The 13,857-nt window shown below is 50.7% G+C and overlaps 1 protein-coding gene across 1 annotated transcript in view; it reads left to right on the top strand.

The window, feature by feature from the left end:
• The window catches only part of KIAA1671 (KIAA1671 ortholog), a 188,155-nt gene that overhangs the window by 61,263 nt on the left and 113,035 nt on the right, over window positions 1-13,857 (top strand). Inside the window, exon 5 of the mRNA XM_032602723.1 lies at window positions 2,829-5,603. Within this exon, the coding sequence (XP_032458614.1) occupies window positions 2,829-5,603 (2,775 nt within the window). The remainder of the gene's footprint in view (window positions 1-2,828; window positions 5,604-13,857) is intronic.

Genomic DNA, 13,857 nt, shown 5'->3' with positions numbered 1-13,857 from the left:
CCCATTTGAATCCCTCCCATCATAAACCCCTAACAAAGGTGAGCTGGCTCTGAATGACAGTGCCTACCACTCCTGAGGTGGGCGGTTTGCCCTGTTTTTATCCTTGGATCTTCTGAGTCACTTCTTTTTTTTTTTTTTTTTTTTTCTTTGGTACGCGAGCCTCTCACCGTTGTGGCCTCTCCCGTTGCGGGAGCACAGGCTCCGGACGCGCAGGCTCAGCGGCCATGGCTCACGGGCCCAGCCGCTCCGCAGTATGTGGAATCTTCCCGGACCGCGGGACGAACCCGTGTCCCCTGCATCGGCAGGCGGACTCTCAACCACTGCGCCACCAGGGAAGCCCCTGAGTCACTTCTTAAAAAACGGTAGAGAGGGACTTCCCTGGCAGTCCAGCGGTTGAGACTCCGCACTTCCATTGCAGGGGATGCAGGTTCGATCCCTGGTCAGGGAACTAAGATCCCTTAGTTTTCCCAAAATGGAAACCCCTTACCCAGTCACTCCTCATCCCCCACCTCCAGCCCCCGGCAACCACGAATCTACTTTCTGTCTCTATAGACTTGCCTATTCTGGGTATTCCATATAAGTGGAATCATGTATGTGGCATTTTGTGTCTGACTTCTTTCACTTTGCATTATGTTTTCAAGGTTCATCCATGTTATAGCATGTATCAGTACTGCATTCTTTTCTATGGATGAATAATATTCCATTGCATGGATATACCGCTTTCTGTTTATCCATTCATCCATTGACGGACATTTGAGTTTCCAGCTTTTGGCGATTGTGAATAATGCTGCTGCGGACATTGGTGTACAAGTTTTTGTCTGAACACCTGTTTTCAGTTCCTTTGGGTATATACTCAGGAATGGAATTCTGGGTCGTATGGTTAAATCTTTGTGTAACTTCTTTTTTTTTTTTTTTTTTTTTTTTTTTTTGCGGTACACAGGCCTCTCACTGTTGTGGCCTCTCCCGTTGCAGAGCAACAGGCTCCGGACGCGCAGGCTCAGTGGCCATGGCTCACGGACCCAGCCGCTCCGCGGCATGTGGGATCCTCCCACACCGGGGCACGAACCCGTGTCCCCTGCATCGGCAGGCAGACTCTCAACCACTGCGCCACCAGGGAAGCCCTGTGTAACTTCTTGAAGTAGACCTTTTGCTAAGAGAAAAGAAAAATTTTAAATATGACTAAGCAATAATACATGAATATTATAACAACCCAACAGAACTAAAATGTGTAGGATTAAAAGATGACGTTCTCTTCCTCATTTCTTCTTCCTACCCTCACTCCTTCACCCACAGTTTTTTTTTTCAAATTTATTTATTTTATTTATTCATTTCTGGCTGCATTGGCTATTTGTTGCTGCACACAGGCTTTCTCTAGTTGTGGCGAGTGGGGGCTACTCTTCGTTGTGGTGCACGGGCCTCTCATTGTGGTGGCTTCTCTTGCTGCAGGGCACGGGCTCCAGGCGTGCGGGCGTCAGTAGTTGTGGCACGTGGGTTCAGTAGTTGTGGCTCACGGGCTCTAGAGCGCAGTTTCAGTAGTTGTGGCACACGGGCTTAGTTGCTCCACGGCATGTGGGATCTTCTCTGACCAGGGCTTGAACCCGTGTCCCCTGCATTGGCAGGCGGATTCTTCACCACTGCACCACCAGGGAAGCCCTTCACTCCCAGTTTGATTGTTATCTTTTCTCCACTGTTTATGTACACACGTACATATTTATACACATGTACACATGTAGTTTTTTAAAATGGTATTTTATTATAAATATATACTTCCTCATCCTGCTTTTCTTCCACCAGCACGACATTTTGTGTGTTCTTAGACGTTAGGACATTGGGACCTGCCCCCACTTCTGTGGATCCAAGTGCCTGTGTGGTATTCAATTGTTTGAATATTTCAGAATTTATTTAGCCAGTGCCCTTCAGATGGGCATTTAGGTTGTTTGTGTGTTCTTTCGTTTCACAAACAGTGCTGTATGAACTTTCTTGTTCACATAGACTAGTGCATGTGAGCAAAGCAAGAATCCTGGGAGGAAATCGGCCAGATAAAAGGAAATGAGTGTCCTAAAATCATGAGAGATATACTGAGTTGCCCAAGAATCATGCCCATTTATCTTCTCACCAACAGTGTCTGAGAGTGGCCGTGTCTGAGAGTGGCCATTTCACCACATCCTCACCCACACTGGCTATGTTCAGTCTGTAAGATTTTATGGTGTCTCACTGCTGTGATTTTAAAAGCAGCTATTTCAGGGCTTCCCTGGTGGCGCAGTGGTTAAGAATCCACCTGACAGTGCAGGGAACAGGGGTTCAAGCCCTGGTCAGGGAAGATCCCACATGCCGCGGAGCAACTAAGCCCGTGCGCCACGACCACTGAGCCTGCGCTCTAGAGCCCGCGAGTTACAACTACTGAACCCATGTGCCACAACTGCTGAAGCCCACGCGCCTAGAGCCCGTGCTCCGCAACAAGAGAAGCCACCAAAATGAGAAGCCCTCGCACCGCAACGAAGAGTAGCCCCCGCTCGCCGCAACTAGAGAAAGCCTGCGCGCAGCAAGGAAGACCCAACGCGACCAAAAATAAATACATCAATCAATCAATCAATAAATAAATAAAAGCAGCTATTTCAATCACCTCATCTCTTTCTTTCCATTTCAAACTGCCCCCCGAGGTTTTTTTTTTGGCTGCACTGCACGGCTTGTGGGATCTTAGTTCTCTGACGAGGGATCGAACCCCGGGCCCTGGCAATGGAAAGCCGGAGTCCTAACCACTGAACCACCAGGGAATTCCCTCCATTTCAAACCCTTTAACTTAAATTGGATTTTTTTTTTTTCCACAGCAAAAGGAAGGGCATGGTGTGGACGGAACATCTGTCCCAAGAAGCCCCTGGAAGCCTGCGACGCCCCGGGAGAAATCCAGGCAGACAGAGTGGAAAGACAGTTCTGACCAAGTCCCTGGCAGCGGTTGGAGCGAAAGTGTGGTGGGGCCTCTGAGCCCTTCCGCCAGCACCCCGGATGATGACAGAAGCTTCCAGACCGTGTGGGCCACAGTGTTCGAACATCACGTGGAGAAGCACACCGTGGCTGACCTGTCAGGACACTGTCCCACAGCCATGACCCCCAGGGACACGGCCGACGTCTTGGAGCTCAGATCCAGGTTCCTCGGGTCGAGAAGCTCTTTCCCGCAAACCACATACCCGAAGAAAGAGTGGTTGGAAAATCCCGACCCAAAGAAATCTGGGCGGACCGCCTTCTCCAGCGGTGAGCCCAAACAGCATCATACGTCTTCCCTCCTGGGAAGATACCCTGTGGGCGACAAGTGCAGTAATAACCCCTGCCTCAAGCTCTTGGAAAGCCCTCCCGCATCCGAGAGGGTCGAGCCCACGTATGACATCATGCACGCGGTCGGTGAGCGTGCGCACAGCGAGGCCATCCCCATGGCGCCCGAGGAGAAGGCTGTGACGCTCCGGAGCAGCCAGTCTCGGCTCTCACTGTCCCAGGAGGTCACCCCTGCCGTGACCCCTGCTGACCCCGAGCGCAGGCTGGAAGGCCAGGTGGGGTCCGTCCAAAGGGCCAGTTTGATCTGGGAAGCTCGAGGGACGCGTGAGGTCAGTGGGCCAAAGCCTGAGTTCCACCGAGAGCTAAAGGACACGTCTGGAGGCAATTGTCTGTCACCCAGATGGACAGGTGGGGTGGCCATCAGCTGGCAGAAAGCCGCCGTGGGGGTCAGTGAAGAGAGAGGCTCGGAACCAAGCCCCGAGGCCACCTCTGCGAGGACCATCCAGGCTGCCATCCAGGAGGCCCAGCACCAGGGGATCGAAGGGGCTGGAATAAAGCCAGGGGAAAGGGGTGCCCCCCAGGGGGGCCCTCTGGAGCCTCCTTCCAGGGCTAAGGGCGAGGCCTCTGACTTCCGAGCCCGGCCACAGGCAGACGTGCTACTGCAGAAGGGGCCCCTCGCCATGGCTGGCGGCCAGAGTGGAGCGAGGCCGGCCCGGGTGCCGGAGCCCGAAGCCAGGATGCGGAAGGTGAGCCCCAGCGACCAGAGGATGGAGAGGTGGAGGCGGCGGACGTTGCCCCACGACGCGAAGTTCGATGAATTCAGTTTACTGGCCCCAGAGCACTCTTCCAAGGCAGAGCAGAGATGGACGGGTTATTTGACCCGCACCGCAGGTGCCTTAGGAAAACTCCAACTAGCCCACGGTTGGGAGGAGCCCCAGCAGGGGAACCCGGGCGTGTCACAGGTTCTTTCAGCAGCGAAGCAAGGGTCATCTGTGGAACCCAAGGCGACCTTTTTTGCAGTGACGTATCAGATTCCCGACACTCAAAAAGCAAAGAGCATTGTTAAGCCTGGGTCCGAAAACTTGATGGAACATTCTAGAAAAATAGCCCCACCTCTATCGCCTCATCTTTTAACATCTACCTTGGTTTCTCTGAACCATGAAGAGCTGCTGGAGACCATGGGCAGTAAAAGCCAGGCTCCAGGCAGAGAGCATGACCGCGCAAGCTTTCCAAAGACTCCGAGGCCAGCGTCTCTTGGGGACAGGATTCTGGGTCCTCCCAGCGAGAGAATCTCCGATGGCGATGCTTTATGGGTTCGTCGGGGACCGGAAGACAGCGTTGGTTTTCACAGCGACTGGAAGGACCGTGGGAACAAGACGTCCCCCCGTGGTGCTCCCAAAACACCTCCGGCTCTCAAAAGTTGCCCGAAAGCCACCCATCTCCTGCTCAGAAGGAAGACGGAGGTGGTCAGCGAGACGTTCCCAGGTAAAATCAAGGACGGTTACAGGTCCAGTGTCCTCGACATTGACGCCCTGATGGCTGAGTACCAGAGACAGCCGGCCGCAGGCCCCAGGGAGGCTCAGGAGCTGATGGGGGGGCCGCCCACAGAGCCCAGAGGCTCGAATCCTGAGAGGCCTGGCCAGCAAGGCGAGGTGGATCGGAGACGGAGGAGCCTGAAGGAGGGCCCTGAAATTGAGGGCCCCCGGAAACAAGCCAGTTTTGCCGAAACAAACCCCAGTCCTACCCCCGGCTCGGGCAAGCAACTGGCAGAGACCCCGGAGGCAGCCACGAACACCAAGGTCAGCCCTCCTCTGTGGGCTCTGCCGCACTCAGCTCCTCCTGAGAAATATCCAGGGGCCTCTTCTGGCCCTGCAGGTCCCAGGAAAAAAGGCTCGGGGGTCACCGAGGATGAGAAAAAGGCCTTTATCAGTAAACATCACAGTGCAAAGTGCCCGCATTCCCTGGCTGAGTCAAAGCCCACCACCTCCTGGGAGGATCTGGGCAGCGGGGCCACCATGCCACCCAGGTCCTCCCCCACCGACCAGAAGAAAGGGCTCCCAAGGAAATCTCTCGGGAGGGGAGAGGAGGGCAGTGTGACCCAATGGGGCAACCACCCATGGGACTGTGGAAGGTCACTGCTGGATGTCAAGAGGGCCCACTCGGAGAAAGGCCCCCCTCTCAAAATCCGAGAGGGCCTGTCCATCATGCAGGAAGCCAGAGAGAGGAGGCAAGAGCAGCCCAAAGGGAGGCCCAGCCTCCCCAGGGAGAGTTCAGAGGCCAAAGACATCCAGACGGGGCTCTGTCAGCAGGAGTCGGGGAATCGAGACAGTCAAAAGGTGAGTACAAACCATGTTGCAGTTTTGTCAAACGTTGTTAAACGTGCAGGCCAGGGATCTCAAACTCAGAATCCACGTGGGTAGGCCAGGTGAGTATGGAAATGAGTGGAGTCAGGCTGGGTGTGAGACGCTAGGGAGTGGTGGGGCTTGTGGCAAATGGAGAGCCCACGCCTTATCGGAAGGGGGCAACCGCTGCGCAGCCCCAGCTGATTCTTGACAAGGAAGGTGGTGTTGAGATGGCAGATCTGATTTATCAAGAGAACCGGAAAGATCCAGATTTTTGTCCGTAATCCCCTCCCCCCATTATGAAATGAGGACAGAGTACTAAAAAAATGCTGCTTAGTCCAAACAAAACTTGTCTGCTGGCACTATACAGCCTGTGGGCTGCGAGTTTTAAAGCTCTGGGCTAGAATGATCACAATGGGTATCATTTATTGAGCACCTGCTGTATTCCAGTATGCTGCATCCCGTTCGTCATTGTATCCCCAGAATCCAGCATCCTGCTTGATGTTCCGTGAACATTCAAGAAGTGTTTGTTGAATGAGCGAGCTCACATGAGCCTCAGGACAATCCACACGAGAGGGATTGTCGTGGTTTGTGTTCCTATAGAAGCAGCCCCCTGCAAGTTGTTTTAGGAGGTGACCCCCTGAGGAGCTGGTGTGGGGAGGAGAAGTGAGTCAGGGAAGGGAAGCAGGTGATGAAGGTGTGGGCACCTGAGGCTCGTTCTCACTGGAGACCCCTGGGGAGCAGCACAGGTCACCTCTGGGTGGTCCTGTCCAAGGGGGAGGGGACCTGGAGTATTTGTTTCCTAGTTCGCCTCTGTCCTTGCCTGAGGCTGTGTCTGGGGCTTTTACCATTCAGACTCCTCTGACCTGGCTGGGGCCATGCTCAGTGGTGGAGAGGAAAATCCTCGCGCAGCATTGGCGTGTACTTGAGTGGTGTGCAGGGCACCCATAATGTCTGCTGCAGGTATGATCACCTTGTTCAGATGGAAAAAACTGAGGCTCAGAGAGGTTCAGTAACTTATCCCAAGTCACAAAGCACCAAGTGGCATAGCCAGTGTTTGCACCTAGGTCTGGCCCGACACCCGAGCTTTCAGTGGAATGAGAGATCATGAAGGTGGGGAAGAAATCTGAGGCATGGAGTCAGCCCTCAGGAAGCTTTTGATCTCTGTGTGGAGGTGGGACACGGTGATTGACGGCCAGAAAAGGATGTGGTGCAGAGTGAGGTGCTGGAGAAGAGGCCCAGGGAGACATCCCGGAGGAGGCCCTGGCCTGAGCCCACCCTTGAGGGATGGATATGAATTCGGACGGGCTGATTAGAGGAGGTGAGGGCATTCTTGGTAGGAGCACAGCATGGGCAAAGGTTCAGAGGTGGGGAAAAAAATGGCATGCCCTGGGGCCAGTGTGGTAACTGACTACGGGGCCCTTCCTGTCACCCCTCAGCCACCCTAGAAAGGGATGTTGTGGAAATTAAGCGATAGGAGAATTCACCTAAGGTTCAGGGCATGTAAGTGGTGGAAGCAGACTTTGAACCCACGTGTCTTCCGATGACCATATTCAGGCTTGCGTTGGAATCTCCGCTCTGCCGCTCACCGGCTCAGCTGTGTGCAGAGCAGGCACTTGGCCTCCCCGAGCCTCAGTTTCCCCCTCTCTGGAGTTAGGAGTTAACGGGGATTCCTATCCTTGAGGCGCTGCTACCAGGCGGAGAGGAGGTAAAGTGCCCAGCGTGGGTCAGGCGGGCAGCGGGCTCCGCAGATGCGCCTCCAGGAAGAGTTTCGCCTACCCCCCCCCCCCCCCGCCCACCCCCCACGCCCCAGCTCCAGGCTGTTGTTATGGGGAAGCGAGAGAGGGAGGAGGCCATGGAAATGTGACACTGCATCTGTGTGCCAGCACCTGGCTGAGGGGCCCGCCGGCAGCAGGAGACTTGGGGCCTCGTGGAGGGGCCACCCAAGCCCGGCCTTGGACGCCCGCCCGGGGTGCCGAGGCCCCAGGAGCGTTCATTGTCAGGGGATCTGTTTTCTCACAAAGGGGACTGGGAAGCTTTGGAACAGCTCCCCGTTTCTCTTCTCTGCTGCCCAAAGATCTTTGGTTCTGGACCTTTAAAAAATAAATAAGAGCAAAACAGAAGTAAAAAATGTTGGTTGTTGAAAATTCAAACCTTACTAGAGTGTATAACATGTATAGAAAAATGTCCCCCCGGACCCCTTTCCTTTCCCGTCCCCCAGATGCAGCCACTGTTACAGTTTTTGATCTTCTTGGAGACTTGCCTACACTCCAGAGTGGCTTACCCATCGCATATGTATTGATTTATAATTGTTGTATTTTTCTTATTGCAAAAGTAGTGAATGCTTGGGCACAATTTAAAATATTATTGAAACATATGGTTTAGGATGGAAAGCTCCCCCATGAGGACTCTCTGGTGCACTGGGACCCTCCCCTCCAGACTTGTTGGTGGTTCTCGGCCATGGGCAGCTTTGCTGCCAGGGCGCATTTGGCAAAGTTTGAGATGTTTTTTGTTGTCGTAACCAGGGAAGAGTTTGCTCCTGGCATCTACTGGGTGGAGACCAGGGGTACTCCACAACATCCCACGGCGCAGCCCCCAACACAGAGAATCATGGAGCCCCAAATGCATGTAGAGCTGAGGCTGGGGCACCCTGGCCCAGACACAGATAGGTAAATGCATACTGTTCTGTGGAAACATGGCAGCATTCTTCAGAAAGTCTCACAACTTGCTTTGTTTTCTCTGTCGTGTATTTAAACTTTTTAAAAAATGTTTTGTAAAATTTTTAAAGATTACTTTCCATTTACAGTTATTACAAAATATTGGCTATATTCCCCGTGTTATACAATACATCCTTGAGCCTATGTACACCCAATAGTTGGTACCTCCCCGCCGCCTAGCTTATGTTGCCCCTTCCCCCCATGCCCCACTGGTAACCATTAGTTTGTTCTCTATATCTGTGAGTCTCCTTCTTTTTTATTATATTCACTAGTTTGTTGTATTTTTTAGATTCCACATATAAGTGATACATACAGTATGTGTCTTTCTCTCTCTGACTTATTTCACTTAGCATAATGCCCTCCAAATCCATCCATGCCGCTGCAAATGGCAAACTTTCGTTCTTTTTAATGGCCAAGTAATATTCCAGTGTGTGTGTGGTACACACACACACACACATATACACACACACGCACACCACATCTTCTTTACCCATTCATCTGTTGATGGACATTTACATTCCATACCTTGGCAATTATAAATAATGCTGCTGTGATCATTGGGGTGCATGGATCTTTTTGAGTTAATTTTTTTTTTCAGATATACACCCAGATAACTTGCTTTAAAACTTTAACAGAAAAAAAAAGTGCATATATAATCACCTTATTATTTTTAATGGTTGCAAAGTATTTCATTATGTGACTGAGCCCAAGCTTTTTTTATCCAGACTTTTGTGGATGGACATTTGGGTTGATTTGAGTTCTAGGGCTTCTTTGAGCATCTTGAGGTGCATCTCTGCTTCCTTGGGTGAGGATTTCCTGATCGACAGCCGATTCTGCTCATGTGCCCCACATGGGGTGTGATTGCAATTAAAGTTATTCCTCCCTCCCTCCCTCCTCTCCTCTCTTCCCTTCGTTCTCACTCTTTCTTTCTTTTTCACTTAACATTTATCAGAACTTTGTCCCAGGCCCAATTATAGTATTTCGTTTCATCAAATGATTTATTTTCGTTTCAAGAGAGAATATTTTCACATGGCTCCAAAAATACTTATAAAGTAAAAATTCCCCCAGACCTCTCATTCTCCATCCCTCCTGTTTCCTCCTCATCCCGTAATCATATTCTTTTCTGCCCAAATTCTTTTAGAGTTTCTTTCCGAAAATACAAGCAAATGTGAATATGTAAGTCTTGTTTTTCCTTCCCTTTTCCATAAAAGAGAGCGTTCTCTAAGAGTGGTTGAAACTTCGGTTGCCTATGGGTAAGTCCTAAAAGACAGCAGCGCAGGGCCTTCCTCCCAGACCAATTTGGCTGAAGTCTCTGGGGTGGGGCCTGCCTTTGTCAGTTTTAGAAGCTCGCCTGGGGATTCTTGGGTGGAGGGTCAATGCTGAACCCACAGATCTGCTACCTGCCTTTTTTTTTTTTTTTTTTGTATAAAGCCTCTTCGAGAACTTTTGCATTCAGCCGCAGACAGCGAGCGTCCTCATTGTTTTTAACTGCTGTCATAGTAGACGTGGATGATATTTCCCACCTTTTACTATTTACAAACCAGGTATGTGCAGGTGTATCTGTGGGTTCAGAATGGCGATTGCCCTTCCACGGGGGAAAGGGGCTGTGATTTTGCACGACTGCCAGCGTGCCATGCAGTGGAGCTGTACCAGTTCACATCCTCCCTAGTGATGACAGGGCCCCATCTTCCCTCAGCCTTGCCAGCCGGCTGGGTTATCAAACTTTTGGAGCTCATGCTCCCAGTGAGTGCCCTCCATCTTGTCACTTGTGTGTGAGGCCATCTGTATTTCCTTCCTGTAACCTGCTGGCTTAAGTTCTGCCACTTTCCTTTTGGAAAAAGAATTCTTCATTAGGAAGATGAACACTTTGTACTTCCATGATTTGATTTCTTCCTGGAAACAGCCCTGGACTGCAAATGGGGCAGACCCGGCATTGGGCAGACCTTGCTTTGTGACTTACCAGCTGTGTGGCTCTGGGCACCTTGCCAGACCTCTCTGAGCCTCAGTTTCCTCACCTGTAGAATGGGAATCCTGCTTGCCTCATGGACTTGCTGGAGATTTATCACAAAGTAACATACAGTCAAGTGCCTGGCCCAGGGCCTGATGTGGAGAAGGTTTGTGGAAGTCAGAGGGATGCACTTAGGGTCAACCTTCATCTCTTCACACGTCGAATAAGTGTACGAGTCTGGTGTCAGGCCCTGTTCTGGGCACCAGGGCTGCTGGGAGGGCTCAGTCCACTGTATCAAGTTGTGCCGTCCAATACGGCAGCCACTAGCCACGTGTGGGTCTTTCCATTTAAATTAGTTAAAATTAAGTAAGATCCAAAATTCAGTTTCTTCGTTGCACTGGACACATCCAAGTGCTCAAAAGCCACAAGTGGGGCTTCCCTGGTGGCGCAGTGGTTGAGAGTCCACCTGCCGATGCAGGGGACACGGGTTCGTGCCCCGGTCCGGGAAGATCCCACATGCCGTGGAGCGGCTAGGCCCGTGAGCCATGGCCACTGAGCCTGCGCGTCCGGAGCCTGTGCTCTGCAACGGGAGAGGCCACACAGTGAGGGGCCCGCATACCGCAAAAAAAAAAAAAAAAAAAGCCATAAGTGGCCCATGGCCATGGTATTTCTCAGCCCAGATGGAGAGCCTCGCCATAATCACAGAGTGTTCTAGCAGACAGGGCTGGTCCAGATGGGCAAGCAGAGTGAGTGAGTGGGATCATTCAGAGAGTGGTTTAAGTCCTGGGGAGATAGAGTAACCTCCCTGTCACCCCCTTTCTCTAAGGGATGGTCTCATGGGAAGGGACTTGACAGATGCCATGTGAATGATGGGAGCACCCCAGACAGGCCAGGACCTGCGGGGAAGAGGCAGAAGCAGTGAGTGAAGATGCCCCAGCATGGAGATGAGCTGGTCCTGGGGATGCTGGAGGGACCCCAGTGGGCCCTGGGATGCTGGCCAGAGCTGAGCTGGGGAGGGGAGGAGGGCCCAGAGCGTAAGGAAGCTAGCAAAGGGTTCTGAGCTGCTGCCACCATCTGTGTCTCAGAGAGACCCCTGGCTGCCCTCTGGGTGAGGGTGGAAGCAAGGAGGCCTGTGAGGAGGCTGCCATGGTCCCCAGACAGGTGACAGGGCTTGCACCAGGGTGGTGGCTGTGGAGGAGTTAGCAGCATTTTTTGAGGAGGTGGTAACCGCTTTACTGAGATATAAATTCATGGCCCATGCAATTCACCCATTTAAAGTGTACAGTTAATTCAATGGCTTTTAGTATATTCACAGAGTTCTGTAACCATAATCACATTCAATTTTAAAATATCTTCTTCATCCCCCAGAAAGCCCTGTACCCACTGACCAGTCACTTCCTGTTCTCCTAATACCCTCCAGGCCCAGGCAACCACTCATCTACTTTCTGTCTCTATAGATTTGCCTATTCCTGGACATTTCATATAAATGAAATCACACAAAGTGGTCCTTTGTGACTGACCTCTTTCACTTAGCATAATGTTTTCAAGGTCCATCTGTATTGTAGCATATATTAGTGGTTCATTCCTTTTTATGGCCGAATAATTCTGCAGTATAGCTGCACCCCATTTTATTTATCCATTCATCGGTGATGGGCATTTGGGTTGTTTCCACTCCTTAGCTATTATGGAGGAAGGTGGTATGAACATTCCTGCACAAGCTTTTGTATGCTTTCATTTCTTTGGCTATATACCTGGGAGTGGCATTGCTGGGTCACATGGTAATAACTCCAGGTTTCACCTTCGTGGGGCTGTCAGACTGTTTTCCAAAGCAGCTGCACCATTTTGCATTCCCACCAGCAGTGTATGAGAGAGTTCTAATTTTTCTGCATCCTAGCCAACATTTGCTATCATCTGTCTTGCTGATTCTAGCCATCCTAGTGAGTGTGAAGTGATATCTCATGGTGTTTTTTTTTTAATTGAGATATAATTGACATGTAATGTTATATCAGTTTCTGATGTACAACATGATGATTCAGTATTTGTGTATATTGCAAAATAATCGTTGTGGTTTTGATTTGCATTTCCTGTTGAGCATCTTTTAACGTGCTTATTGGCCATTTGTGTACTTTTTTGGAGTAATGTCTATTCAGATCCTTTGTCCATTTTTAGATTCGTTTGTTATTTTATTATTGAGCTGTAATTATTCTTTGTACATTCTGGATACAAGTGCCTTATGAGACATAATGATTTGCAGGAATGTTCTCCCATTCTGTGGGTTGTCTTTTCACTTTTTTTAAATTAATCAGTTAATTAATTAATTAACTTCTGGCTGCGTTGGGTCTTGTTGCTGCGCACGGGCTTTCTCTAGTTGCGGCAAGCAGGGGCTTCCCTTCTTCGCGATGTACGGTCTTCTCATTTCAATGGCTTCTCTTGCTGTGGAGCACAGGCTCTTGGCGTGCGGACTTCAGTAGTTGTGGCATGCGGGCTCAGTAGTTGTGGTGCATGGGCTTAGTTGCTCCGCGGCATGTGGGATCTTCCTGGACCAGGGGTCGAACCTGTGTCCCCTGCATTGGCAGGCGGATTCCCGACCACTGCGCCACCAGGGAAGTCCCACTTTTCACTTTCTTAATGGTGCCCTTTGAAGCATCAGAGTCTTTCATTTTGATGTAGTCTAGTTTACTTGTCTTTTGTTACTTGAGCTTCTGGTGTCCTATCTAAGAAACCCTTGCCTAATCCATGAAGGTCATGAAGATATAAGCCTATATTTTCTTCTAAGAGTTTTCTCCTTTTGGCTGTGACATTTAGGTCTTTGATCTATTTTGAGTCGATGTTGGTATATGATGTGAGGTTTGCAGCATGTTTTGAAGGCCGTGTCAACTTTGTTGATGGGACAGAGAGAAAGAGGAGACAGAGGGTGACCCGAGGGTCTTGGCCTACCCAGCTGGTGACGGGGACAAGATTGGAGGGGAGGAATGGAGAGGCCTGTTTTGGGCACATGAGGTCTCAGACCAGTGTGAGCAGTGACTATAGATGGTAAATGGGCAATGGGATCTGCAAGTCTGGAGTCCCAACACAGAGAGACAGAATCTGGACTCGTCCGTGTGTACACAGGATTTATTTAAGCCATGGGGTGTGATAAGAAACCCCAAGGGAGTGATGTAGAAGAGGAGGCTGCGTGGCTGGCCTGGGTCACACTTTCACATGTCCCTCTGAGATGCAGGGAGCCTCAGAAGGAATAGCCAGGGAGGTCAGAGGAGAACCAGAGAGCCTCATAAGGCATCAAAAAAGAGGCTATGAGGCAAGGGATCAGGAATCCAGCTATGCTCTTCACTCATGCTCCGTGTTCTTAAGCAGATGCCTTCGCTCTCTGGGCAGGGACAGTGTGAGGTGTCCACATTCTAGAGTCCTGTGTTTACTGGCTTGTGACTCTATCCCCTTATATATAAAAATAACAGGATTCATACCAGCACACCTACTCTGTTGTATTCATGTACCATTTCTCTGTATATGTGCACATGTGTTTGGATGCATGGAAGGATGTCTGAAATGAGGTCGCCAAAGTTGCCAGTGGCAGTGATGAGGC

The sequence above is a fragment of the Phocoena sinus genome, chromosome 14 (genome assembly GCF_008692025.1).
Source record: "Phocoena sinus isolate mPhoSin1 chromosome 14, mPhoSin1.pri, whole genome shotgun sequence".
In the NCBI taxonomy this organism is placed as follows: domain Eukaryota; kingdom Metazoa; phylum Chordata; class Mammalia; order Artiodactyla; family Phocoenidae; genus Phocoena; species Phocoena sinus.
Note: the sequence above shows the minus strand (reverse complement) of the source record. Positions and strands in the feature narration are given on the sequence as shown.